Genomic DNA, 24,323 nt, shown 5'->3' with positions numbered 1-24,323 from the left:
CTCGGTGTGCCTTAATATGTCCTTGGGGGGGGGGTTGTTTTAGGGGTGGGGGGCTCACTGCCAACCTCAAACCTCAGGGGGGTGGGTGGGGGCTGGGGGGGGCACTATGAGCTTCACCCCCTGGATCTGGCTGTGCTCTGCGGGCAGCGGGGGCTGGGGGCGAAGCGGAGGGGACCGGGGGGGACCCTTAGGGGGGCTTCATCCCTCGGGGGGCTTCATCCATGGGGTTTTTGGGGGGACGGGACCGGCAGCCAGGCACCGCCTCCGCCTTCCCCGCCGCCCCCAGGTGGGCCCGCCCCTGCGGCCGGGGCGGTGCTGGCGGCCTCGCTCCGACCGGCGGCGGGCACCGAAAGGAGGAGGAGGAGGAGGTGGAGGAAGAAGAAGAAGAAGGAGAAGGAGGAGGAGGGGGGGGAACCGGCCCGGTTGGGGTCCGCTGCCCGCCGGTCCAGCCTCGCCCGCGGGCGTTATGAGCACCGGCGGGGAGCGGCCGTGCCCCCGCGGCCGGCCAGGCTCGGTGGGGAGCAGCCCCGTGCCCAGCCCCGGCTCCCCGGGGCCCGAGGAGGTGAGCGGGGGGGGAACCGGCACCGGGGGGGGGACCGGGACCGGGATCGGGACCGGCACCGGGACCGGGGGGGGACCGGGGAAAGCTGGGGGGTGCTGGGGGGCGCTGCGTGGGCGCCCTCCCCGCGTGGCCCTGGGGGGTGTGTGGGGGTGTAGGGGATGTGTGTGGGTCCTGTGGGGTGTGGGGGGGCTCTGAGGGGAATTTGGGGGGGGTCTCGCCGTGCTGTAGGGCGGGGGGGGGGCTGCGCGGCGGTGCCCCGGGGTGGGGGTGACCCCGCGTGTCCGCCGCCGTGCCCGGCAGCCGTGTGGGTGTGCGGGCACCGGGGGGGGGTTATGGGGTGGGTGAGGGGGTTTGGGGGGGATTTGGGGTACCGGGGAGGGGGGGGGCACAGCCCGGTTCCTTGCGGGGCGGGGGGCGGCCGGCCCGGGCAGCCCGGGAGCGCGGGCGCCATCTTGGGAGCGATCAGGTGTCGGCGGGGACCCCGGGCGGCACCGGGCGGGGAGGGGACGGGGCTGAGGGGGGGGCACCGAGGGGGAGCCCCCCACAACCCGCACCGGGCCCCAAAGGGGTCTGGGGGGGTCGGGGAGGGGGGTGCCGGGAGCCGCCGTTCCCCATCCGCAGGAGGGGTTGGGGCCACGCGAGGAGCCCCCGCCGCGCTGCCGGTACCCCCGGGGCGGGGGGAGATGTGTGGGGGTTTTTGAGGGGGGGAACCCCAAAAATAGACCCCCTACAGCCCCTCGGGGGCCCACCCAGCACCGGGGGCAGCGGGGGCACCGGGAAGCCCTTCCCTATGGGTCCCTTGGCACGCCGGAGGGCGGCTCCCCGGAGTTTTATCTCCCAGACTTTGTCCCCCCCCCCCGGGGGTCTCAAGGGGTCCCCTTTTGGGGTGCTCCCCCAGTTGCTGGCCCTAACTGGTCCCAGTCCCGTTCCCGGGGCGGGGATCCCGGGGCGTTGAGTCAACGCCGCGCTGTGGGGTTTCTGCCGGCTGTGGGTGCGCCCCTGCCATAAATGAGGGTTTTAAGGAAGGGGCCGCTGCCGCCGAGCTGGGGTTGGGATGGGAGGGGGTAACGGGGGGACGGGTGTTTGGGGGGACCCCGGTGTTTGGTGCCGGGATGGGGCGGGGGTGTAACCACCGAGTGCCGTTTGTCGCAGCCGCTGCAGAAACGGCAGAGAACCGTGGAGGATTTCAACCAGTTCTGCACCTTCGTTTTGGCTTACGCCGGCTACATCCCCTACCCCGAGGAGGTGAGTGGGCTTGTGGGGTGATCCTCCTCCCCCCGGGTGTCCTGCCAGCACAGACCCAGCTCCTGATCCCCCGCTGGAGGTCAGGGGGGGGTCATTCTCCATCCCCAGTCCCTTTCTCCGTACCCCGAATGCCCGCGCTGTGGTGTCTCCTGCTAGCCCTGCCTCTCCCCCGCTTGCAGAACGAGCCCTGGACCCACGGCGGCAGCATGAGCCCCCAGAACAGCACGGGGAGCACGCAGGACAGCGATAGCTGGGCCTCCTTGCCCTCCTCCGACTGCCAGCTCCTGGCGGACGACAGGAGGAGCAGGACGGCCGTGGCCAAGGGGGCTGCGGACAGCAGCCTGCTCGCCGACTGCCCGGCCTTCCCTGCTGGTTTCTACGAGATCCGACCCCCGCAGAGCAAGAGGAAGAAACCTCCACCGAAGAAACTCGTTTTGGAGCAGGAGGTGGAGAAGAAGGCGCCGCCGAGCGCTGGGAAAAGCTCGGTGCTAGACCAGGACCGGGGGAAGGAGCCGGCTGTGCTGGAGGGACAGGTGCCTCCTGTGAAAGAGCCGTTCTCAGAGCCCCCCATCGAGCCGGCCGGGGACCCCCAGCCCAGCGCCCCTCTGGAGGAGCCCCTGAAGGAGGAGAAGGACTGGCTGCACGGAGAGCAGGGGGCAGAGAAGCCCGCAGGAGACGAGCCGCAGCTAAAGGAGCACGAGCAGTGCTCTGGAGGCGCGAAGAGCCCCAGTTCCTGTAGTACCTTGGACCAAAGCGAAGGGGAAGATACAAGCAGAGGGAGCTCTCAGCTTGGTGGTGAGTGTCTGGGGAGCGGAGCTGTGCTGCGGTCGGTGCCAAATATCGTCCCTGCCTTGGCCAGAGCTTCCCACATGGGATGCGGGGAGAGCTTGCAGGTGGTCCCGGCCTCTCCGGGCGAGGGGCTTCATGGAAAGCCATAGGGACCTGGGAGAGCTGCAGAGCAAGGGCAGGGAGCTTTGGAGGCTCTCTTTAGTACAGACCTGAAATGGGGAGTGGGGTGTAAGGGTGCCTTGCTGATCCTTTTTTCTTTTTTTTCTTTTTTTTCTTTTTTCTTTCCCCCCTTTGCAACTTCAGCAGTCGAATTCGCAGCGGCTCCCAACACCAAAGCAGAAGGTGAGTGGGGGCTCTCCTGCTCCACTGGCTGTGGCTTTAGAGGTGGTGCTGCGCCCTTGGAGGCTTTTCCCTGGGGGGCTGCTCAGGCTGCAGCGGGGGGGTGCTGATGAGGTGGGTGCTGAGCGGTGTCCCTCTCTCCCCGACCAGACGACGACGCCTGGGATCTGATCACCTGCTTCTGCCTGAAGCCCTTCGCGGGGAGGCCCATGATCGAATGTAACGAGTGTGCCACCTGGATCCACCTCTCCTGTGCCAAGATCCGCAAATCCAACGTGCCTGAGGTTTTCATCTGCCAGCGATGCCGCGACGCCAAGCAGGAGATCCGCCGCTCGAACCGAGCTCGGACGGTGCCCCGCAAGCGGTTCTGTGACTGAGGCTCTTCCAGAGCAGGGAGGCTGGGGGGCCCCTTTTTAAACCGAAGGCTGTAGCTCAGTCTGGCTAGACAATCAATGCACAGTAACGGCAGGGGAAGGGCTGGGCCGCGGTGCTGGGCTGTCCCCCTTGCTCTTCTGCCTCCTGGGAGCTGCCGTCCTCCCCGGGGGTCGCGTTAACCACGAAGCTCGGTGACCCCAGGGGTGTGGGGGGAGAAGAGCCATGCACTAGGTCGCTCAGAAACATCTCTGTCCTTGCACAAACCTGGCTCAGTGCCTTTCCCCCAGGCCAGCCGAGGAGAACCTAGTCCAAATAGTTTCCCTGTGGTGTGGTGGAAGCTTACACTTATCCCGAGATGTGACTCCCCTTCCTCCTTTTTCCTCACCGTTGTCCTTGCCTTGGGCCTCGGGGTGAGCTGCGACGGCAAAGCCCCAGTGACCCGATCCTCTTCCAGCACAGAGATGCAGCCCAGGCAGGCTTCTTCCATGCAGTGTGCCCTCTGGGATGGGAGGGAAGGAATATTGCTCCTGCCAACGCCTGAAGCAGACTGGGCTGCTCTTTCCTGGGGGTTTGGTGTCCCACCTCTGGCTCATCAGCCTTGTAGGCTGCGCAGGGGAGGCCCTGCCCCTGTCTGGTGGTGCTCCTGATTTTGGTTGCTGTGCACAAGGCCCCAAGATAGTCCGAGTAGATTGTTAGACGAGTTGTTCTTGCCGAGGAGTCCTCCTCGGTTCAGATTCTCCAGTTGCACTGAAGTCTCCTGTTCAAAAGGGACGCGGGGTTTGCGGTAGGAGACCCGAACGGTTTACCCTCAAAACTGGTAGGGCTGGGGAGCCCTAGGGAAGGGGAGCAGGGGAGGTTTGGGTGGTTTCCATGTTTCCCAGTTTAAAAGAATTGAACCTTGTACCCTGTGGCCACCTCCTGCCTGCAGGTGAAGCATCGGCGTAAGCAGCAGCTGGATGCTGAGCCCTGGGTGTGATGCAGCCCAGGTGCAGGAGGGCCTTGCTTCCGAGCGCTCCCTCCTGCAGAGAAATTGTTGGTTTCTCTTTTTTATTATTGTTTTTTTTTTCCTGGACACGTAGAGTGAAGTCTGATATCTTGTCAAGGGCAGGCCCTCAGCCCCTTCTGCTATGCAACTGCTGCTCCGGAGGCACGGGGCCTGCCCGCTCCAGGCCTCCTCCAAGTTTCAGAGCGGAAGGGTTTTTTCCCCATCACCCTCCTCCCTCTGGGAGCGGTGTGTGTGTGCGTGCACTGACGGTCTGCTCCCACCTCCTCCTCCTCACAGCCCCTCCAAAGAGCCTGGCCCGCGTGCCTTCTGCACTTTCCAGGGGGGGACACAGACCCCGACTTGCCAGTCCCATCACTATTTCTCCTAACTGGGTTCTTTCCTACTTGCACATCTGGTTACTGTGGGACCACAGGCTGGGGGAGGGTGGGGGGCAGCCCCCCGCCACCCAGCAACCCCCCAGGCTCGTCCCTGTGCCTCTCCTCCTGTGGAAAGCCTGGGCCCCAAAAGTGCTTTATGTTTTTATAGTTACTTTGTATGGATATGTAAAATAGCAAAATTCTGGTCCTTGCCCTGTGGAGTGTGGCTGGAGTCGTCTGTATATAATAAAGTACTTTTGCCATAACGGGGGTGGTTTTGGCGTGTTTCTCCCTTCCCTGGGTGAATTTTGGCGTGCTCTTATGCAAGTGGGGGAGCCCAATGGGGCTGGCACCTCCAGGCTGCCTCAGCTCACAGGGAGCTGCCCTGAGACACAACCCATGAGCTCCCAGCCCAGACAGGGAGCTGGGCACTGCTGGCCAGGGGCTGTCTGGCCAAAATGAAACGCTTCCAGCTGTGAACCCCCCCCCATCAGGTAACCCCCCAGCTGCACAACCACCAGAGAAGATGCAATCCACCACAGGTTTTATTGAACAGAGCGAGCCATGCTGCAAAGGGGTGATGCTCACCTCCCTGCCCTGCTGCGGTGCACGGAGTGTGGCACAGGAATCTCCTCCAGAGCCTCCCCGCTGTGGAGGTCACCTCAACAGGCACCCCCGTCCCCATCCTGCAGCCGGTGCCCCCTTTCTGAGCGCCCTGGGACGGCTCCAGGGCCAGCAGGGCTGGTGGCTCGGCAGGAACGGCGTCCCCGCTGTGACTGCTAAGGCACAACGTGATTTATCTCAAAGGCTTTGATTTGCTCTCGGGCTCTAACAAACCCTCCGTGATTCTGTTCCCATTCCGGAGAAGAATGAAGGATTAGTCCTGACAGTAGTGTAGGTGCTGAAGGATCCAGTTTTCCCCACAAAATGAGTCCATTATTCCAGTGCAGAGGGATCTGGTGTTCCCCGCAGGTGGGCTCGGTGTGTGCTGGCTGCCATCGGAGTGCTGTGGGCTTCAACTGGTGGGCAGTGAGCACAGGGCCGTGCTGGACGGGCTCTAGGACTTCTCTCCTTTGTTGGGCAGATGAAGTCATTACTGGCGGGTCCCTTCCCAAAGCAGGCCCTTCTGGTGCAGGTTCTTCCATCCTGATGCAGCAGCGCTGGGGCAGAGGCAGTGAGTGCTCGACAGACAGCAGAAAACTCAGGTGCAGCTTCTATTCTAGGGGCCCAAGCCGGGTTTGTGCAGCCAACCCAAAGCCAAGCGAGCATCCTGGAGAGCAAGGACGGGCACCTACTCCTCCTTGGCCCACACAGAGCCGCCGGCCTGCTCCTCCAGGTGGGGGATCACAGCCTCGGTGTAGAACTTCTCCAGCTTGGGCACCGTCTGCCCCCAGAACTCGTCGTCGAACTCGACGGGGGCCACGGCCGTCTCCTTCTTGGTGTGGACCACGAAGTCGGCCTTCCGCATGCCGGCGGCCGCCATCTGGCACTGCACCTGGGTGAAGTAGTCGTGGTCCCGCTTCAGCGCGTAGGAGTCGCCGTCCACCCGCAGGCAGAAGTCCCGGTCCTTGCAGGCCTCCCTCACCGTCCTGTTGCGGTGCTTGTAGGGGCACTTCACCTCCAGCAGCCCCAGCGGCTTCCCCGTGTCCGCCTCGGTGACGACGCCGTCGGGGCTGGCGGCGAGCCACGTCTTCTCCTTGTGGATGAAGAGGCCGCAGTCCTCCACCCGCACCGGCCGGCCCACCTCCTGCGACTTGAGCTGCTCGTAGGCCCGCACGGCCGCCTTCTCGTTGCGGATGCCCCACGACATGGCCGGCGTCTGCGCCGTGGGGCCGGGGCTCACCACCGCCTTCAGGTACGACCGCGGCACCTCGTCCGTCCGCCCGTTGGCGAACTTGCTGCCGGCGATGCGCGGCGCCACCGAGGCCGTGATGCGGTTCTCCCTCCACTCGTACCACTTGGGGTTGTTGCGTTGGCCCCGCGTCTCCTTCTCCACCCGGGGGATGTCCTGGCTGTCCAGGGGGGGCAGGAACCGGGATGAAGCCTTGCTGGGACACGGCTCAGCCTTCGCTTGGCCTTCAGCTCCTTTGGTGGCCGTTGTCTTCCTCGTGCTGGCGGAGGAGCCCCCGCCGGCTGCTCCACGCTGCTCCCCGGCACCGCCTCGTGCCCCACGGGATGTCGCTGCCGTGGATTTTGGCTGGGACGAGCTGGGCTTCGCCTCCTGGCTCCGTCCGGCCACCGGCGTGCTCCTGGAGGCACGGGCGGCCGAGGCGGACGGCGGCGGGGCAGCGGGGGACGTTTTGGGGGCTGCCGCCGGCCGAGGGGACGCGGTGCTGCCGGCATCCTTCCTGGGCCGCCCCATGGCTGGGCTTCAGCGGGCTTCTGGCTGCGGGAGGGGGGAGAAAAAAGGAAAAATTCAGGGCAGAACGGGGCCGAGTTCCCTTTTTCCTTCTTCCTGCTTGGGACAAGCCTGGGCTCGCCTCGCCCGATCCGGGATGAGGCAGCAAGGGGGGGACGGGGGGGCTGCTCCGGGAACCGGGAGGCACCGGGAGGGACCGGGCTGACCCCCCCCCCGGTACCGACCCCCCCGGTAGCGACCCCCCCAGCCCCGGTCCTGCCGGGCTCTGCCCGCTAGAGGGAAGCAGCCTCCCGGGCGGGGCTGGGGTGGGGGCACCGTATGGAAACCGGGAGCCCCTCGGACCCCCCAGGACCGACACCCCCGTCCCCATCCCCACCCCCGGTCCCCATCCCGGTTCCCGATCCCCCATCCCCAGGGCTTTGCTGCGGCTCTGCCCTCTCCCCCACACACCCCCCGTGCTCCCCAAAACCCCCCGATACCCCCCCCTTTCCCCCCCCGGTACCTTCCCCCTGGTACCCCCGGTACCCCCGTCCCAAGCCGGCACCGAGGACCGGGCTCTCCCCCTCCGGGCCCCTCCCGTGCCTCCGAGTTCCGCTTCCCGGAGTGCGGCCGCCCCCAGCCGCCCGTGCCCGACCCTGCGCCCCCCCCCGGTGTCCTCCGGGAACCCCCGCCTGGGGCTGGGGCTGGATCAGCCCCGATCCGGCCCTGCGAGCCCCCCATGGGGGGGGGTCTGGGCTCATCCTGGGGGGTACCGGGGTCCCTGTACCCCTTGAGGGTGCTCTGAGCACGGCCAGCATCTCCTCGGCTTTTGGGTGGTTCTTCAGGTGGCCCTAAATTTGTAGGGTTTTGCAGTGATTTCGGAGCACCTGGGGGAGCTTCAGGGCGATAACGCAGCTCATTAAGCCCACCACGAGCTACGGGGAGATTTGGGGAGCGCCACCCAGGCCGGGGCTCTGCCTTGGTTTGCTTTCCATGGGATGCTGGCGGCAGGACTGGGGTCTGTGGGTGCCCAGCGGGGCTGCTGGGCCCACCCCGGCACACATTTGTAGGGTTTAACGCCCAGCTCGGCTGCACCGAGCTCTCTCAGCTCTGTTTCCAGCCTCGCAGCGAGGGCTGCTCCCTGGCTGCAGCGGCGGAGCAGTGACTGTGCAGAACAGGCAGCGCACGGCTCTTGTTTCGTGCTGCTGTGAGCACAGGGATGGAGGCAGCCGGCCTCTCCCTGGGGCTGCCAGCCCTTTTGGGAGGCACTGCTGCATCCCCGACCCCGGGCACGGCTGCATTTACCCACCCGCTGTGGGGTAACGCCGGGGGCTGCCGACAGCATCAGCTGCACCCGAGCCCCGTATCATCCCAGCTGGTGGCACCAACCCAGCGCTCGCGTTTGGAAGCTTTTCTTAGCGTCGCTTTGGCCTAGAAACAATATCTCCGAGAAAAATCAAAGCTTGCATGTTGTTTTTTTTTTTTTTTTTTTGCTGGTGCTGGAGCGGTCGCGGTGCTCGCAGTGGGAGCGGGAGTCTTGCGCACGCTGCAGGGCGCGTTGTGCCTTGGCGGCTCGCTGGGATGGCACCCGGCTTGGGGAAATGTGAGGTTATGGGGTGGCACCCGGCATGGGGAGCCCCTCACATCGCAGCCCTATATGCCAGGGGAGCAGAGCAGCAGCACGCCTGAGCGCTGTGCAGAAGAGGGATTGGAGGTGGCGTGCTGGAGCATCCAGCACAGGGGCAGGGAATGGCTCGGTGCACTCTTGCAGGCACCCAGGGGACCCGCAGAGTGCCTCTCCAGCAGCTAATTGCGCTGGCTGAAGTGCAGCGTAACGAGCCGGGAGGAGGGAGCGTGCCCTGCGGTACCATGTGCGGCAAAAGGCGTCTTCCAGCGGAGGTTTCCATCCCTTGCTGCTTCTGCAACCGCCTCCAAATCCGGTGCTGAGGACCCCGAAGCCTGCGATGGTTTGGGGGTGAGATCCAGCCCATGCTCTGTTCCGAAATCACCTGCTGCTGAGGACCGGGGGCTGCTGGCCCTGCCGCTGCCACTTCTCCCCGCTTGCTGCCCGTTCAGCTCGGCTCTGCTCCGGGTTTGGTGAGGCTGCAACGGTGGGTTTGGTGCCGCACGAGAGGACGGTGCCTCCCCCGTGCATGCTCTATAAAAAGTGCAGCGGCAGCACAGCCCTATCTATAGCAGCACGGCGAGGGAGCTGCCTGGAAGAGGCAGTGCAGGGATAAGCCCCAAATCTGCTGTTTTTCTGCCCAGAACTGCTCAGGTTGGTGGTGGCTGGGGGACTCCCAGCGCCCCAGGCTGGGCTCAGCAGGATCTCCCTGCCAGCAGACGTGTCCTGCCTGTGCCAGCACCTCCTGGCCGCCCGCACCCCCCCCAGCAGACTTTTCGCCACGCTCTTCACCCAAAAGCCGAGCTCTCCCTGGTCCCCCCCAGCTTTTTTCCTGCTCTTCTTCAGGGCTGGGATCCCCCCGTGCCACGTGCAGGCTCCGTGGGTCCCCGGGGTGCCTGCGTTTGGGGCGGATGCGCTGCCTCGGCGCTGCGTGACGCCCACCTGGAGGCCTGGTCCCCTCGGCCACCCCCTGGGACCCCCCCGGTGCCACACGTGAGCGCGTCCCCCAGCCCTCCCCGGGGCCACGGTGGCGGGGATCGTGTCTCTTTAACGAGGCTGGGCTTGGAGCAGCTCTGGCTGCTGGCACAGGGAGCGAGGGATGGAGCAGCGGCGGTGAAGGAGTCGGTGCCAGAGCAGGAGCTGCAGCAGGAGGGGCGGTGGCGGCACCGCTCGGCCCCGCTGTGCGGACCCCCACCCGAGGGGAAGGGACCCCCGCAGGGCAGAGGTTTCTCGTGGTGCTGAGCCTGCAGCCTCTGTGTCATCCTCATCCTGCAGGTAAGGCCTGGGGCAGGGGGATCGGGGCGCTTTGGGTTCACGCAGCCGCTGGTGGGGCAGCCCCGGATCGCAGGGGGGGGTTAGAAGGGAGCCAGGCTGTGAAAGTGCTGAGACCACCAGGACTTTAAAGCCAGCACCGGTGGCTCTAATAACTGCAGGACCATCCCTCAGGGCTGTGGGCTGTGCCACAAACACCCCGTGGCTGCAGGGGCAGCGGGAGCCTTCTGCAGGGCCCCCCTGCCGGCACGTCCCGTCCTGGGGGGCTCCGTGGGGCTGGGATGCTTCTGTGGGGGTGCACTGAAGGGAATTCCTGCTCCCTGGCACGGGGCTGTGGTTTTCCAGGGGGTTTAGTGGCTCAGGGGAGGGAAGAGCAGCAGGATGGGACAGAGGGGGGGGCGAGAGAGAGCTTTGAGCCAGCACCAACGTGGCTGGGAAGCGTGTGCCGTGGTGGGCAGGGGGCTTTGAGGGGGGCAGTGTCTGTCCTGAGCATTTTCTGTGTGCCTGCACGCACCGTGCTCTGCTCTGCTCAGACTTTCCAGCAGGGAAAGCATCAAGCAGAGCACCTGGGGCTGGGGGCAGCACAGCTGATTGTGGTTCCGGGCAGCCCCCTGCCCGTGGTGCCCTTTGCCTTTTGCAGCCCCTGGGGAAATCCCACTGCCCCGGGCTCCCTGCACAGCAGCGTGCCCCACAGGCAGCAGCCTGCCCCAGCTCCAGTGGCTGTGCTGGGGCAGATCCTGCTCCCAGGGCCTCACATCCCAACCAAGCGATGCCCCGCAGGCAGGGGCAGCACCCCCAAGCAGCAGGTGGAATGATCCCCGTGGGGTGTTGCTGCAGGGACTCAGGACCCAGCCCCTCCATCCCGGTTGTTCCCAGCCCTGTGCCACTGTCACCACTCGTCTCCAGTGGAAATTTCCACTGGGTTTGCCCCTGTTTGGGCCGAGCTCCCCCTTGGCCCCGGCCAGGCAGACATCGGTGCAGCAGGTGAAGCTGTGCCGCTGTTCCCGGCTGCCTACAGCCGCCCCGTGAGCTCGGGCACCGCGCACGCCTGGCTTTCAGCAGCACCTGCCTGGAACGAGTCCCCCTGCTCAGAGGACAGACACGAAGTTATCCAGAGCTAGGGGCGAGCTGCTTCTCCCCTCAGTGCCCATCACAGCTCCGTGGGCAGGGAGGATGAGGAGGGGGCTGTGAAGGTGCCTGTGGTTGCACTGGAGGTGGGATGTGCTGGCGATGCCGCGCTGGCACCGGGGACAATTTGCTGCTCCAGGGGCTGTGGCCGGGGCGAGGACCTTCAGGTCTGGTTTTATTCATTACCTCGGGGCTTAGAGCAGCCTGCGGGAAGCGCGGCAGGGCCAGATGGGCCCTGTTTACCCTGGCAGTGTAAATGCAATGAGGAGTGATAAAAAGCAGCCGGGACAGCTTCTCCTCTAAGCCCGGTAAACAAGGCGGCGTGCCCCGGCCGGGGGGCGGCACGGCAAACAGCGGGCGCGTTGCTGAGCGCTGAGCCAGGTGCCTTGGGAACTAATGGAAGGGCTTTGGGGTGAAATCCCTCCCGAATGGCTCAGGGCAGCCGGGCGGGGGGCGTCCTGCTCCCCAGAGCTGGGTGCTGCAGCAGAGTGCCCCCCGTGCGCGGTGAGAGCAGGAGGGGGCACCTGGCACGTGGGGCTGGAGGTGGCGAGGAGCGCAGGGTGACGGGGACGTGCCAGCACCACCCCAAGGACCCCTCTGACCCCATGGTTTCACTGGGATGCAGCCACCTCGCTAACACAGCCCCCCGGGGGCTCCCTGCCCCGCACCAGGCTCAGCTCCTGAGGTTCAGCCCTGCTCTGCCTTCAAGGATGCTCCAACCGAGGCACCCTTCGGACGAGGGCACCCCGCCTCGTGTTCCCGACACCCGCACGAGCTGTTCCTGGGGCGAAGGCCGCCGGGGCGGGGGCACCAGATGGTTTGCTTCTACCTGGCCTTGTCCTTGCCACGCGCTGAAACCCACAGCGGGACGCGGCTGCTTGGTGTCAGGCGCTTGGGGATGTGTTGGGGGGGTGCAGAGCCACGCAGGCTGCCCCGAATATTTCACGCGACTTGGTGACGGCAGGGGGTGAGGAGACATTGGGCAGACCCCAGGCAGCATTTTGGGGTGCTGCTCCTGGGTGTTGTGGGTGGCAAGGCGTCCCAGGCAGCCTCCTCCCATGGCCACACACCCGCATCTCCGTGCCGAGCTTCGCTGCCCCGAGGCACAGCATCACCCATCCCCTCAGCATCCCCTCCCTGCAGAGCCTTCCCCTCCGTGCCGCTCCTCGGAGCGGTGCTGACCTTGTTGTTAATTATTAACCCCCCAGCAAACACCGCACTCTGTTTTGTCCTAGTTACGCTGCGGGCTCCTCTCGCATCTTTTTTATTTTTTTTGAAACGAATTGCCCTGGTAACCTCTGTGGGTGGATGGAGATGGGAGCAGCAGACGCTCCCCTCCCAGCCAGCGCGGGAGATGCGCTGGGGAGGCCCCAGAGCCACCGAGGCTGCTTTGGGGTGGCCGAGAGATGGGGCGACGTGTGGCTGCGTGCCTAGGAGTCCTGGTGCCCCCGGGCTCCATGGCTCCAGAGGGCTGAGGTTTGGCTCCAGACCCCATCTCCAGAGCTGAGATTTGGGTTCAGGTCCATGCGCCCCATCCCCCTGTGGGGATGATGAGCGTGTCCCCCTCCCCGGCAGCCCACACCGAGGGACCATGCCGGGTCTGTACGCGCTCTCCTCCTGGGAGGCTCTGCCCCTGAAGAGCTCCAGGGTGAAGGCCTGTGCCAACGGCTACGCCCTGAGCATCGCCGCCCACCTGGTGTACACCAACCCCCGCGAGGAGCCCGTGGAAGGTAAGAGGGGTTGCAGGAACCCTAAAAACCCCCGTGCCGGGGAGCACCCCGTCCCCAACCCCTTTACCACGCAAGGGCACCCCGTGTGCCCTGCAGCTCGGACGAGTTTTTGGGGGCTGTGCCTCGGGGCTGTCTCCCACCCGCAGGTATCTTCATCTACCCGCTGGAGGAGTCGGAGGTGGTGGCTGGCTTCGAGGCGGCGGCGGGCAGCCGGCGGGTCACCTTCCAGGTGCAGAGCCGGCACCGAGCGCAGGACTGCTGCCTCGAGTGCCGCACCAGCCCCAGGCGGCCGCGCCGCTGTGCCGCTGGTGAGTACCACGGTGCCACTATTCACATGGCAAGGTGGGGGGCACCACGGGCTGGAGAGCCCCATCCAGGCCATCCCGGTGCCTTGGAGGCTTTTGGGACTGGAGATCCCGGCGTCCCCTCTCCGGGAGGGTGGTGGAGCTGCTCCTCATCCTCACCGCTCCCCCTCTGCCCAGGTCACCTCGTCCTGGACGAAGACGCCGAGCGCTCCACCTTCGTCATCAGCACGGGCTCGCTGGGCCCGGCCGAGAGCCTGGCCGTGACGCTGCGCACGGCGCAGGAGCTGCCCACGCTGCCGGGGGGGGCCCTGCGCCTCGTCCTCCCCCCGGTCCTCGCGCCGCGCGTCGCCGCCGCCCCCGAGCGTGAGAGCGAGCCGGGAAGCTTGTGTGACGACAGGTTGGCCCTATGGTGATTTTCACTGCTTCCTGAGGCTCTGCCGTCCCGGGGGGGGACGCCGGGGGTGCAGGGGAGGCGCGGGGGTCCCGGCTCTGCCCTCACCCCGCTCCCCTTGCAGCCCCACCAGCTGTTTCGGGGGGCCCGGCGCACGGAGCCAGCCTGCCCCCGCGGCCCCCGCGGAGAGCACGGACGTCTTTTGGGGACAGCCCCGCAACCCCTTTCCTTACGAGTTCGCCTTCGAGCTGCTGGTGAAGGGCCCCTGCTTGCTGGCAGGTAGGGCTGGGGGCGCGGGGGCTGCGGGATGAGCACCCCCCAGTCCCCAAATCGCCCCACACCTGGCAGGGCCACGGCTCTGGGCCGCTGCCACCAGGCTCTGAGTCAGCAGCCTCCGTCCTGTCCTCGGCGGAGGCGTGATGGATGGAGGCTGCGGGGGGTGCCGGGCAGACGGGGTGCTCCTGGCCGCCGGCAGCGCTAATCCCATCAGCGCTGGCAGGCGAGCGGCGTCCTTGGGCCCGTGGCCGTGCCAGGTCTGGAGCTGACCGGGGCTGCCCCCACCTCTGCGTGTCCCCCCCCAGGCCTGGAGAGCCCGACCCATGCGCTGCGTGCCGACGCTGACCCCTGGGCCACCTCTGCCACCACCACCTGTGTCACCCTGGCTGAGCGCCACCGCTACGACAGGGACGTGGAGATCATCCTCTACCCCTGCGGTAAGGGCTGCTGGTGCCTGGAAGAGCCATGGGTTTGAGGGAGGTTGGGCATGGCCCCCAAAATTTCTGGGCTCGGGGCGGCTGTGAGCCCTTTCTGCCCCCCCCAGAGCCCCACCAGCCCCACCTGGTGATGGAGGAAGGCACCATGAGCTACCCTGAGTACGAGGCGCACATCCGGAGCCGCCGGGACTACGCGCGGATAGCCAGGAAGGACGGCAGCGGCGAGAGACAGGTAACAGGGCACGGCTGGTGCCAGCCCACAGGGAGGACAATGGGGTGGGGGGGACATGAGGAAGACCCCAGTATTGGCCCTGTGGGGCTGAGGGGTGCGAATTAGCCCCTCGCCCTCCCTCCTGGCTTGCAGGTGGCCTTTGTGCAGAAGCGTTTCCACAAAGACATCTTCCCCAACCCCGTGCTGATGCTCAACTTCTGCCCGGTGGTGGAGCCCGCCCCGGGGGACCTGCAGAGCGTCACCCGCGAGGTCCTCTTCCTCGTCGACCGCAGCGGCACCATGAGCGGCCCCGACGTCGACAAGGTCAAGGTGAGGAGGGGCAGCAGGGGCTGGGGGCTCTCGCCGAGTGGCAGGCCCTCAGCAGCGCTCCCCGTCCCCTCGCCACCACCCCAGGAAGCTCTGCTGGTGGCCCTGAAGAGCCTCCCGTCGGGGACCCTGCTCAACATCGCCGGCTTCGGCTCCGACGTCCAGCCACTCTTCCCCTCCAGCCGCCTCTGCAGCAACGTGAGTGCTGCTGGGGGAAGCACAGCCCCGGCCCCCTCCATCCTCCCCACCCCAACCCCTTCCCCATGGCTCCTGTCCATCCCACGAGCCGTCCATCTGTCCATCCGTGGGTGCAGGAGACGCTGCGCCGCGCCTGCCGGCACCTGGGCGAGCTGCGGGTGGCCACGGGTGGCCCCGACCTCCTGGTGGCCCTGAGCTGGGCGCTGGCACAGCCCCTGCACCACGGCTACCCCCGGCAGCTCTTCCTCTTCACCGCGGCGGCGGTGGTGGGTGGCACGGGCAGGATCCTCCAGCTGGTGCGCCGGCAGGCCAGCACCGCCAGGTACGGCACCGCGGTGGGGGCACGGCACTTTTTCCCCAAAAATGTTTATTTTTTTCAGCACGTGGCTCCTTCCCGCAGGTGCTTCAGCTTCGGCATGGGCCCACGGGCGTGCCGGCGGCTGCTGACGGCCGTGGCCAAGCTGAGCCGGGGCTGTGCCGAGTTCCTGAGCCCGGCTGAGAGGCTGCAGCCCAAGGTAGGGCCTGGCACGGGGCAGGGAATGGGGGAACCGCGGGGCGGATGCCAGCTCCTCTCCCCTCCCCAGCTCATCAAGTCCCTGAAGAAGGCAATCGAGCCGGCCGTCAGCGACATCACCATCGACTGGTACGTCCCCGACAGCACCGAGGCCCTGCTCTCGCCCACCGAGATCGCAGCCCTGTACCCCGGGGACCGGCTGGTCAGCTACTGCACCCTGTACAGCATCGCCCGATTCCGGGACAGGCGCCCAGCGGTGAGACCGGGGGCCCTACAGACCTCCCCGGCACATTTCCAGCCCCCTGCGTGGCCGTGCCATGGGGCTGTGTGTGTGACGGGGCTGATGGTGGGACCTTCTTTCCACCAGGGCCGGGACAGGGCTCACAGGGGCTCGGCTGTCCCCTCGCAGGACGAGGTGCCCAGCCCCGGGGGGACGCGGCCACCGGTGCCCGGGGAGCGCCGCGAGCTGTCCCGGGGCAGCGCAGGCTCCGGAGAGGTCTCCCTGGAGGTCTCGGCTGGTGGCACGGAGGAGTCGGAGCGCAGTGAGTGGGGACGGGCAGTGGGAGCAGCGGGGGTGGCACGGGGGCAGCGTGCTGAGGGGGTGCGCATTTATCGAGCAGGCACGGACCTCGTTTCGGGGGGAGACATCTGGAAGCGGATTTACCAGCCCTCCTACATCCAGGAGCAGTACGTCCTGACCCACTGCTCCGTCAGCACCGACCGCAGCCAGGGGCTGCTCTCCCGCAGCTCCACCAGCAGCGAGTCCACCGGCTCCCGCGATGTGGCCCCCGAGGGAGGCTCCCCGGCCCCCGACGCCGCCTCCCAGCAGGGCCAGAAGAGCCTGTCCCTCTGCGAGTCCTCCACCAAATCCGCCCCGCTGCCCTCGGCCCCAGCCCCGGCTGGCGTCAAGGTAAGGCTGATCCACCCGCGGCGCTGGGGCTGCTCCCCATGTAGCTGGGGTCCCGTTGTGCTTGGACACGTGGCTGTCAGGCTGGAGGCTGGGTTCAGCTCTGGGTGCTGCCAGGAGGCTCCTGGTGTGGTTTTGTCCCGCTGGAAGGGCAGCTGGGGACCAAATAGCCCCCTCTTCCCTTGTCCCCCCCCCATTCCCCGGGGCTGGTAGGCAGCCGTGTGGCTAAGCAAAGCCTCAGCCAGCTCAGGTCCTCGTTGACGCTGCAGGAATCAAGCGAAAGCAGTTGGGCTGGCACCAGGTAACGAGCCTGCCAAGCGAGGGAGAGGGTGGGCTGGCTCCTGCCCGGCTTCCTCAGCCCTCTGCCAAAGCCGAACGATGCTTCATTAGCGCCGGGCACGTCCCGGCTGCTTAATGGCTGGGTTTAAAATCCAGCCAGGTCGCTGCGCTGGGGAGCGGCTGCTCCCTGGTAGCAGGGTGAGGACAGCCCCGAGGCCAGGCGAGGCCAGCTGTCCCCGCGGCTCCGGGACACCCTGCTGCTCCTCCCCGGCGCGGCTTAGGTAACCCGCACCCGCTGCACAATAGCACGGGCAGCTGGTGGCCTTTGCAGCCGAAATGTCAAGCGTAAGTGATTTCCCCGTGGCGTAAACGATCCCCCCTGTGCTGTTGGGGTGACACAGACGGGTGCCACTGCCCTGCCCCAGCTCCAGGCTGAAGCCCAGGCAGGCACCGGGGTGTGCTCCAGCCCTGAGCAGCCAAACTGAGCCCCCACAAGCTCAAACATCACCGAGAAATCCTCTCATCTCCATGTTGACCTGAGCCAGGTGTTTGCAATCTCCCATCTCGGCACAATCAGCCCTGCCCACGTGCATTAAGTGCCTGGCGAGCATCACCTGTTGCTTGGGGAGGCTGTTGGGTCGTTGTTGCCAGCTTGCAGAGCAGCAGGGCAGAGAGGAGCTGGGCACCAGCCGGGGCTGCAGATGCCCCGTTGCGTTTTGGCACAGCCGGGCCCTGTCTGGGCTCCCTGCCGGTGCCCACCAGCTCGCCGTGAGCCTTCCCCGCAGGTACCGGCGGCCCTGAGCGCCGAGGAGCTGGCACGGAAGCAGAAGGCTCTGGCACGAGCCGCCCTGGCCGGTCGCAGCTTTTCCTCGCCGCACGGGGAGCTGGACGCACGGCGGCTCTGCCGGGCCCTGGAGAAGGTGTCGCAGAAGAGGAACCAGTCCCTGGAGGGGCGGCTGGACCAGCTGGGCCCCAAGACGCCGCGGCTGCAGCACAGCGTGGGGGAGTCGAGTGAGTGGTGGCTTTGGGGACAAGGGGTGGCCCTAGTGTCACGCAGAGCCACCGTGCCAAGCCCGCGTCCTGTGCCGCTCAGATAACCTGCTCTCGCCCACCCACCTGGACTGGGACATGCTGGTGGAGCCCTCCTACCTCTTCAGCGCCTCGCCCGAGGTGAGGGAGCCCAGCCAGGGCGATCCCTGCCTGCCCCTGCGCTGCCACGTGGTGATCCACGGGCTGCGGGCCGGCAAACCCGTGTCCTGGGAGGTGACGGCCTCGCTCGAGTCCCTGCTGCGGCCCCGGGATGGGACGGGAGGCGAGGAGCCCCCACGGCGAGCGGGTATGGACGGGGAGAAACCCCTGCACGGCTTGGCAGCACGCTCCGTCATCCGGGACAGCGAGAAGGCGGCTCAGCGGGAGGCTGAGCTGGAGCAGGGTGGGTGCCAGTCCCCATCCCGGTCCCCATCCCGGTCCCTGCTGCTTCTCACCCCCCGCTAACAGCCCCTTCTGGGCAGGTTTCGCCCGCCGGTTTCGCCTGAAAGCCATGCAGACCAGCAAAGCCTGCAACGTGCCTTCCCTCTACACCTGCGTGGTGCCCGTGGACGGAGCCACGCGGGCAGCGTTGCCCGCGGCCCCGCAGGTGTGGGGCACAGGTAGGCAGGGCCATGGGGGTCCTGGCGCGGAGCTGGGGGGGTGAACGGGATGGGGAAGGGGGAGCGGGCACGGCACGGGCTGAGCTGCCGTGGTGCCTTGCAGCCGGCTCAGCAGGGAGCTGGCGGCACCGGAGCGGCTCAGCGAGCATGGGCCAGCAGCGGGACGTGGAGGAGCAGGAGGAGGCTCTCATCGGCCCAGGTAGGGGATCCCTGAGGACGCTGGGTGCTGTGGGGTGTTCCCAAAATTGTTGGTGAGCTGCCCCAAGTCATAAGGCTCCAGGAGGAGACGCCGATCTCTGCCCCGCGCTGGGGAGGGGGCGGCAGCTCCGTGCCACGAGGACGGGGCGGACGCGGTGCCCTTGGGGTTTTGCTGTCTTGCAGAGAGGGACGAGGTGCCCGGCTCTCCAGCCAGCGTCTCCTCCGCCACCTCGGGCTGGGAAAAGCAGAACGGCACTAACGGTACGTCCAGGGGTGAGGGACGGGGGCGGCCCCATCACCGGTGGAGCCCCGTGGTGCTGGCACCCCCCATGCCCCGAATCCCCTCACCAGTCGGGACACATGGGCTGAACGCTTCCCCGTGCACCACGGCCCCACCACGCTCAGCTCTCCCCGTTTTAGGGCCTCCAACCAGCCCCTCCACCTCCTCCATGGGCTTGCAGAAATCCACCGAGAGCATCGCTGGCTCCAGGTGAGGCTGCCCCACTCCGTGCCTTGGGACAGGGGGCACGGGGAGAGGGGCAGTGCCGCCTCCTGGTCTGGGGGGGGTCTGTGCTCCAGCCCCTTCCTTCCAGCAGCCTGGCAGTGGACTGGGTCCCCCCCTTTCCCCATTAATTGCCCCGTTAATTGCTGTTTGCCCCGGGCAGGTTCAGCCTGAGCAGGCGCAGGGGGCCCAGCCTGGCGCTGCGCCCACACTGCCTCAGCCCCGAGAGCGAGCGCTCCAGCACCAGCGCCAGCCACGACTACCTCCCGCTGGTAGGGAACCATCCCTGGGGGGGTCAAACAGGGTGTCCCCTCCCTCCCCAGGTCATGCATCCCACACCTGCAGCACCCCGGGCAGATGCTCAGTTTCGCCAGCTGCAGCAGCCTGGCCGAAACAGCCGAGGATGCAAATCCAGCGGCTCGGAGGGGTGCTGCTGTGTCCTTGCGTGGCCCTGGGGGCCTCTGAGGGCTATTTTGGGGGAGGATTTGGGCAGTCCCTGAAACCCCAACCCTGTGTACTGGGCCTGCAGAGGGTCTGGGTCCCCTCCTGCCTCCCCCACTCTCCCACCCCCCCGTTGCAGGTGCAGCTGCAGCAAGCCCGGGGCCCCTTCCAGCTCACCGAGAGCTTCTCCGAGGTGGTGCAGATCCCCCTGGACCGCCTGCGCCGGGCTTCCCCGTACGCCTCCCACCGCGCCAGCCTCAGCCCCACGTCCCCGGTGGCCAAGAGCAGCCCCGGGGCAGGACCCTCCGCCGAGGAGCCGGCGGCAGCCCCCGAGCCCGGCTCGCCCCCGTCCCACAGCACCTGCTCCGAGGTGCCCAGCGCGGCCGTGTGGGCGCAGGCGGACAGCGGGCACGGCTCCGAGTCCGACACCGGCCCCCACTCGGCCGCCCCCTCCGAGGCTGGCCTCGGCTGGCAGGATGCAGGCCCTGAGGACCTGGAGAGCGCCAGCTGGGCCACGGCGGTGGCCCTGGCGTGGCTGGAGCACCGCTGCGCCGGCTTCTTCGAGGAGTGGGAGCTGGTGGCGGCCAAGGCGGACGCGTGGCTGCAGGCGCAGCGGCTGCCCGAAGGGGTGGACGTGGGCTGCCTCAAAGGGGCAGCCAGGCACTTGTTCCTGCTGCTGCGTCACTGGGACGAGAACATCACGCTGAACATGCTGTGCTACAACCCCAACAACGTGTGATGGCCCCGGGGTTGGGGGGGCCCTAATAAACAGACGCCTGGCTCCGTGCTGCCTGTGCGCGTGTCTGTGTCCCAGGTTGGGAGCATCGCTCCCTTCCCCGCCACCCCCTGGGGGAAGGCGAAGAAAGGGAACGAGGAAAAACCCAGCTGAAGGGGGTCAGGCTGCAGGAGGTGCATCGAGGCTGCTCAAACAAAGGGTTTTGCAGGTGCTCTGACTTAACCTCGCTGCAGAAGCTGCTCCCTGGAGGTGGGAGAGGCTCACGCACAGCTCTCCTGGCGCTGCCACAGCACGAGGACACTGTGGCTGGGGAAGGGCCCCCAAAAACCCCCTTTATTGGAGAAGTCCTGCCCGCTGGGGGGTCCCCGCGCGCGCTGCCCCCTTCGCACAGTTCCAAGGCTCGGGGTCCTCCCGGAGCTGGCTGGGAAGCAGAGCAGGCAGAAGGAGCAGTCCCGGAGCCCGTTGCCATCGTCCAGCCGGCCACGCTCTCACCTCGCCTTCTTGGAGAGGGGAGCGGGCTTCTTGCCGGGCTGGGGCGCGTGCGGGGCCGGCAGCGGGGCCGTGCCATACCACAGCTGCAGCAGGACGAGTCCGTGGCAGATGTGCAGCGAGAGGGAGCTGCAGACCGTGGAGGGGTAGGTGTTCCAGCAGAGCTCGATCACGCCCAGCAGCAGCACCCTGCGGGGAGAAGCTGGGGGGCAGCAGGGGAGCCACGGCAGCCCCCTCCCTGGCTCCCAAAACCCCGGCTCCTGCTTGGCACGTACTTGGGCATGTGGGCGAGCTTGGCGGTGGGGGTGCACCACAGCAGGTAGGGCAGCGTGTGGAAATACCAGACGTAGAACTGGTAGTGCAGGGAGCGGCTGCAGCAGACGCCCAGGAAGTTGGAGGAGAAGAGGACGAAGACGATCTGTGCGCAGGCGTTAAGGCGACAAACGCAGGCGGCGCCCTCCCCACATCAGCAGCTCCTGTGGTGGCCAAGCCTCAAATCTGCCCCGTTTTCCCCCCCCCTTTTCCTCGCTGCCCGCTCTGCCAAAGGATATTGTTGACGCTCAGTGGAGGGGACAGCTGCTTTCTGTCGGCGGGGTCCTTGAGCAGGGACAGGATGCTCTCGCCGGACCTGAGGGGGAAGCACAAGCGGGGGGCTCAGCTGCTGGATGCCTGTCCCACATTTTTCCCCTGTGAGCCTGACCCTCTCGCAGCAGCAGCTTCCCCACAACCCTTTAGGGACAGGGGGAGGCTCAGGGGAATCCCGGCTCTCACCTGTGCCACCGGTGCAGGGCGAAGAGCCCCAGCCCGGCCAGGTGAGCCAGCAGCAGCAGGGCGTGAAAAACCCGACTGTGGAAAACCTCTTCTGGCAGGAAGCGCCAGTTCACCGTCCACTTGAACTGGAACTGGCGCCCCAGGTCGAAGGAGCGGCTCAGGTAGCCCACGGGGTTGGCCAGCAGGAAGGGCAGCCCCAGGAGCACCTGCGGGACACGCAGCGGCCCCTCGCAGCAGCCCCGCACCAGGTCTCCATCACCCCACAGCCCCACACAGGGCGGCGGGGACAGGCTGGAGCCCCATGGATTTGCTTCTGCAGCAGCACCCGGCTCGCTGAGCGGGTGTGGGGGCCGCTTTTAGGGCTTTCAGGCCCTGGGGGGGTGGGGGGGGATGCTGAGGAGCAGGGACCTACCTGCAGCAGGGCGCAGATGCACAGCTTGGGGATGCAGCCCAGGAGGCCGAAGCGTTTGAGGAGGAGGAAGAGCAGCCCGGGTGCGAAGAGCAGGATGTTCATCTTCACCGACACCGCCAGGCTGGGCGGGGAGCAGGGTTATTGGTGTCACCTCCCATGGGGTGGGTGCCCCCCCTGTGTGCCCCCCGCACCGAGCACAGCCCCGGCAGCCCCGCACCTGAAGAGGAGGCAGCCCCAGGACCAGCGCTCCTCCAGGAAGAGGTTGACGGCGAGGAAGAGGATGGCCATGGCCACGGGGTCGTTAAAGAGCCGCAGGACGAAGATGGAGTGGATGCGGTAGGAGGCGCAGCACATGAAGAAGAAGACGTACGGGGGGACCTTGCGGGGGGACGGAGGGACACGGAGGCCATCAGGGGACATATAGAGGCCACCAGGGGACATGAAGGCCACCAGGAGGCCACCAGGGGGACACGGAGGCCACCAGGGGACACAGAGGCCACCAGGAGACCACCAGGGGACACGGAGATGACCAGGAGGCCACCAGGGGACACGGAGACACGGAGACCACCAGGGGGACATGGGGGCCACCAGGGGACACGGAGACACGGAGACCACCAGGGGGACATGGAGGCCACCAGGGGGCCACCAGGGGACACGGAGGCCACCAGGAGACACGGAGACCACCAGGGGACACAGAGACCACCAGGAGGCCACCAGGGGACATGGAGACCACCAAGGGAACATGGAGGCCACCAGGAGGCCACCAGGGGACACGGAGGCCACCAGGAGGCATGGAGACCACCAGGGGACACAGAGACCACCAGGAGGCCACCAGGGGACATGGAGGACACCAAGAGGCCACGGAGACCACCAGCAGCTCACCCCGGACCCCCAGCCACCCCGACCCCAACCCCACACCACCCCTCCCACCCCGAGGAGCCCCCCCGGGCACCTTGTTGGTTCGGCAGTAGATGCGGAAGACCAGGAGGAGGTTGAGGAGGTAGAGGCCGGCGAAGATGTACTGCGCCAGGCGGACGTCGGCGCCGCGCCCCGTGGCGTAGTACAGCCCCAGGAAGATGTAGACGAAGCCGGCCGGGTAGCTGGGGGGAGAAAAAGGGGGGTTATAGGGTTAGGGGGATTGAGGTCACGGGGCTGGCCTCCCCCCGGCCTCCCCACTCACACCAGGGGCCCGGTGTCACCGCGCAGCTGCGTGTAGTCGCGGGTGCCGTTGGCGAAGCCCTCCACCTCCGCCATGTAGGCCTGCCAGTCGATCTCGGTGTCTGCGGGGAGAGGGGGGGGACACACACAACACGGTGGTGGGGTTTGAGCCTCGTGAGGCTGCCCCCCCAAAAAAAAAGAAACCCCCAAAAATAAATGCAAAAAATAACACCCCCCCAAAAAAATAAAATAAAATAAGCCCCCCAAAATAACCTCCCCCCCAAAAAAATAAAAAATAACACCCCCAAACAATAACCCCCCCAAAACAATAACCCCCCAAAAAAACCAAAGAAATAACCCCCAAAATAACCCCAAAATAATAACCCCTAGAGAAAGAGCCCCCCAAAAAATAACCCACAAACAATAACCCCAAAACAATAAACCCCAAAAAATAACCCCCCAAAAAACAAACCCCAAACAATAACCCCCCCCAAAAATAACCCCAAAGAATAATCCCAAAACAATAACCCCCCAAAGAATACCCCCCAAACAATAACCCCCCAAACAATAACCCACAAACAATAACTCCCCAAAGAAATAACCCCCCCAAAATAACCCCAAAACAGTAATGCCCCCCCAAAATAACCCCTAAACAATAACCCCCCCCAAAGAAATAACCCCAAATAAATAACCACCAAAACAATAACCACCAAATAAATAACCCCCAAAAAATAAACCCCCCAAAATGACCCCAAAACAATAACCCCCCCCAAAATAACCCCAAAGAAATAACCCCAACAAAATAACCCCCCCAAAAATAACCCCCAAGCAATAACCCCCAAAATAACCCCAAAATAATAACCCCCAGAGAAATAACCCCAATAACCCCCAAAAATACCCCCCCCAAAAAAAAATCAAAACAATAACCCCAAAACAATAACCCCCCCCCAAAAAAATAACCCCAAAGAAATAACCCCCAAACAAAACCCCCCCAAAACAATAACCCCAAAACATAACCTCCCCAATCCCCCCCCCCAAACCCCAACCCCCCCCCCCTTTACCCCCCCCCACTCACAGGGCACCCTGCGGATGACCCAGAGGTTGACCCCCCCCTCCGCCAGGCAGAGGCAGGCAGCCACCAGCGGGGTGTAGCGGGGCTCCAGCAGCGCCTCCCGCCGGCCCCGCCATGCCCGGCGCAGCAGGGCCGCCATCACCGGGCCCCCCCCGGTCCTTCCCGGTGCCCCCCCCGGTCCTTCCCGGTCCCCCCCGGTTTCTTCCCGGCCCCCCCCCGTTTGCAGCCGGAGCCGCCCCGGAAGCCTCCCGGTGTCCCCCCCCCTCCTCTTCCCTTTCCTTTGCGC

At 66.2% G+C, this 24,323-nt stretch overlaps 4 protein-coding genes across 11 annotated transcripts; 2 read left to right on the top strand and 2 right to left on the bottom strand.

Moving 5' to 3' along the window:
* The first annotated feature begins 307 nt into the window (after positions 1 to 307).
* On the top strand, positions 308 to 4,938 carry LOC137860818 (PHD finger protein 13-like). Of its 2 annotated transcripts, none has more exons than XM_068691498.1 (5): positions 308 to 562; positions 1,715 to 1,807; positions 1,987 to 2,602; positions 2,903 to 2,938; positions 3,086 to 4,938. In XM_068691498.1, the coding sequence occupies exons 1-5, from the start codon at positions 467 to 469 to the stop codon at positions 3,310 to 3,312; spliced, it is 1,068 nt and encodes a 355-aa protein (XP_068547599.1). In that variant the 5' UTR covers positions 308 to 466; the 3' UTR covers positions 3,313 to 4,938. The 2 variants fall into 2 exon arrangements, with proteins under 2 accessions (XP_068547599.1, XP_068547598.1); XM_068691497.1 differs by having other exon boundaries at positions 310 to 562; positions 2,900 to 2,938.
* A 261-nt stretch (positions 4,939 to 5,199) lies between these two features.
* LOC137860819 (uncharacterized) lies at positions 5,200 to 7,733 on the bottom strand. Of its 4 annotated transcripts, none has more exons than XM_068691500.1 (2): positions 7,576 to 7,733; positions 5,200 to 7,058 (listed from the first exon to the last, which is right to left on the bottom strand). In XM_068691500.1, exon 2 carries the CDS (start codon positions 7,032 to 7,034, stop codon positions 5,964 to 5,966), a length of 1,071 nt encoding a protein of 356 aa, XP_068547601.1. In that variant the 5' UTR covers positions 7,035 to 7,058; positions 7,576 to 7,733; the 3' UTR covers positions 5,200 to 5,963. The 4 variants fall into 4 exon arrangements, with proteins under 4 accessions (XP_068547601.1, XP_068547600.1, XP_068547602.1 ...); XM_068691499.1 differs by having other exon boundaries at positions 7,534 to 7,688; XM_068691501.1 differs by having other exon boundaries at positions 7,557 to 7,668.
* A 1,997-nt stretch (positions 7,734 to 9,730) lies between these two features.
* On the top strand, positions 9,731 to 20,299 carry VWA5B2 (von Willebrand factor A domain containing 5B2). 4 transcript variants are annotated; one of them, XM_068691494.1, is made up of 22 exons: positions 9,731 to 9,909; positions 12,610 to 12,764; positions 12,911 to 13,072; positions 13,247 to 13,466; positions 13,585 to 13,739; positions 14,042 to 14,173; positions 14,281 to 14,405; positions 14,538 to 14,714; positions 14,799 to 14,909; positions 15,026 to 15,231; positions 15,310 to 15,424; positions 15,494 to 15,679; positions 15,791 to 15,965; positions 16,044 to 16,333; positions 17,395 to 17,620; positions 17,703 to 18,041; positions 18,121 to 18,258; positions 18,362 to 18,457; positions 18,640 to 18,717; positions 18,877 to 18,946; positions 19,122 to 19,230; positions 19,539 to 20,299. In XM_068691494.1, exons 2-22 carry the CDS (start codon positions 12,626 to 12,628, stop codon positions 20,136 to 20,138), a joined length of 3,849 nt encoding a protein of 1,282 aa, XP_068547595.1. In that variant the 5' UTR covers positions 9,731 to 9,909; positions 12,610 to 12,625; the 3' UTR covers positions 20,139 to 20,299. The 4 variants fall into 4 exon arrangements, with proteins under 4 accessions (XP_068547595.1, XP_068547592.1, XP_068547596.1 ...); XM_068691491.1 differs by having other exon boundaries at positions 13,247 to 13,478; XM_068691495.1 differs by lacking the exon at positions 18,362 to 18,457 and having other exon boundaries at positions 13,247 to 13,478.
* Positions 20,300 to 20,438: 139 nt separating this feature from the next.
* On the bottom strand, positions 20,439 to 24,176 carry ALG3 (ALG3 alpha-1,3- mannosyltransferase). The gene is made up of 9 exons (XM_068691496.1): positions 24,041 to 24,176; positions 22,988 to 23,087; positions 22,760 to 22,907; positions 22,025 to 22,185; positions 21,808 to 21,928; positions 21,396 to 21,601; positions 21,176 to 21,252; positions 20,900 to 21,044; positions 20,439 to 20,813 (listed from the first exon to the last, which is right to left on the bottom strand). Exons 1-9 carry the CDS (start codon positions 24,174 to 24,176, stop codon positions 20,624 to 20,626), a joined length of 1,284 nt encoding a protein of 427 aa, XP_068547597.1. The 3' UTR covers positions 20,439 to 20,623.
* Between the last annotated feature and the right edge of the window lie 147 nt (positions 24,177 to 24,323).

Source organism: Anas acuta, chromosome 9 (assembly GCF_963932015.1).
Source record: "Anas acuta chromosome 9, bAnaAcu1.1, whole genome shotgun sequence".
Lineage (NCBI taxonomy): Eukaryota > Metazoa > Chordata > Aves > Anseriformes > Anatidae > Anas > Anas acuta.
The sequence above is the reverse complement of the archived record's forward strand: the minus strand, read 5'-3'. Positions and strand labels throughout refer to the sequence as shown.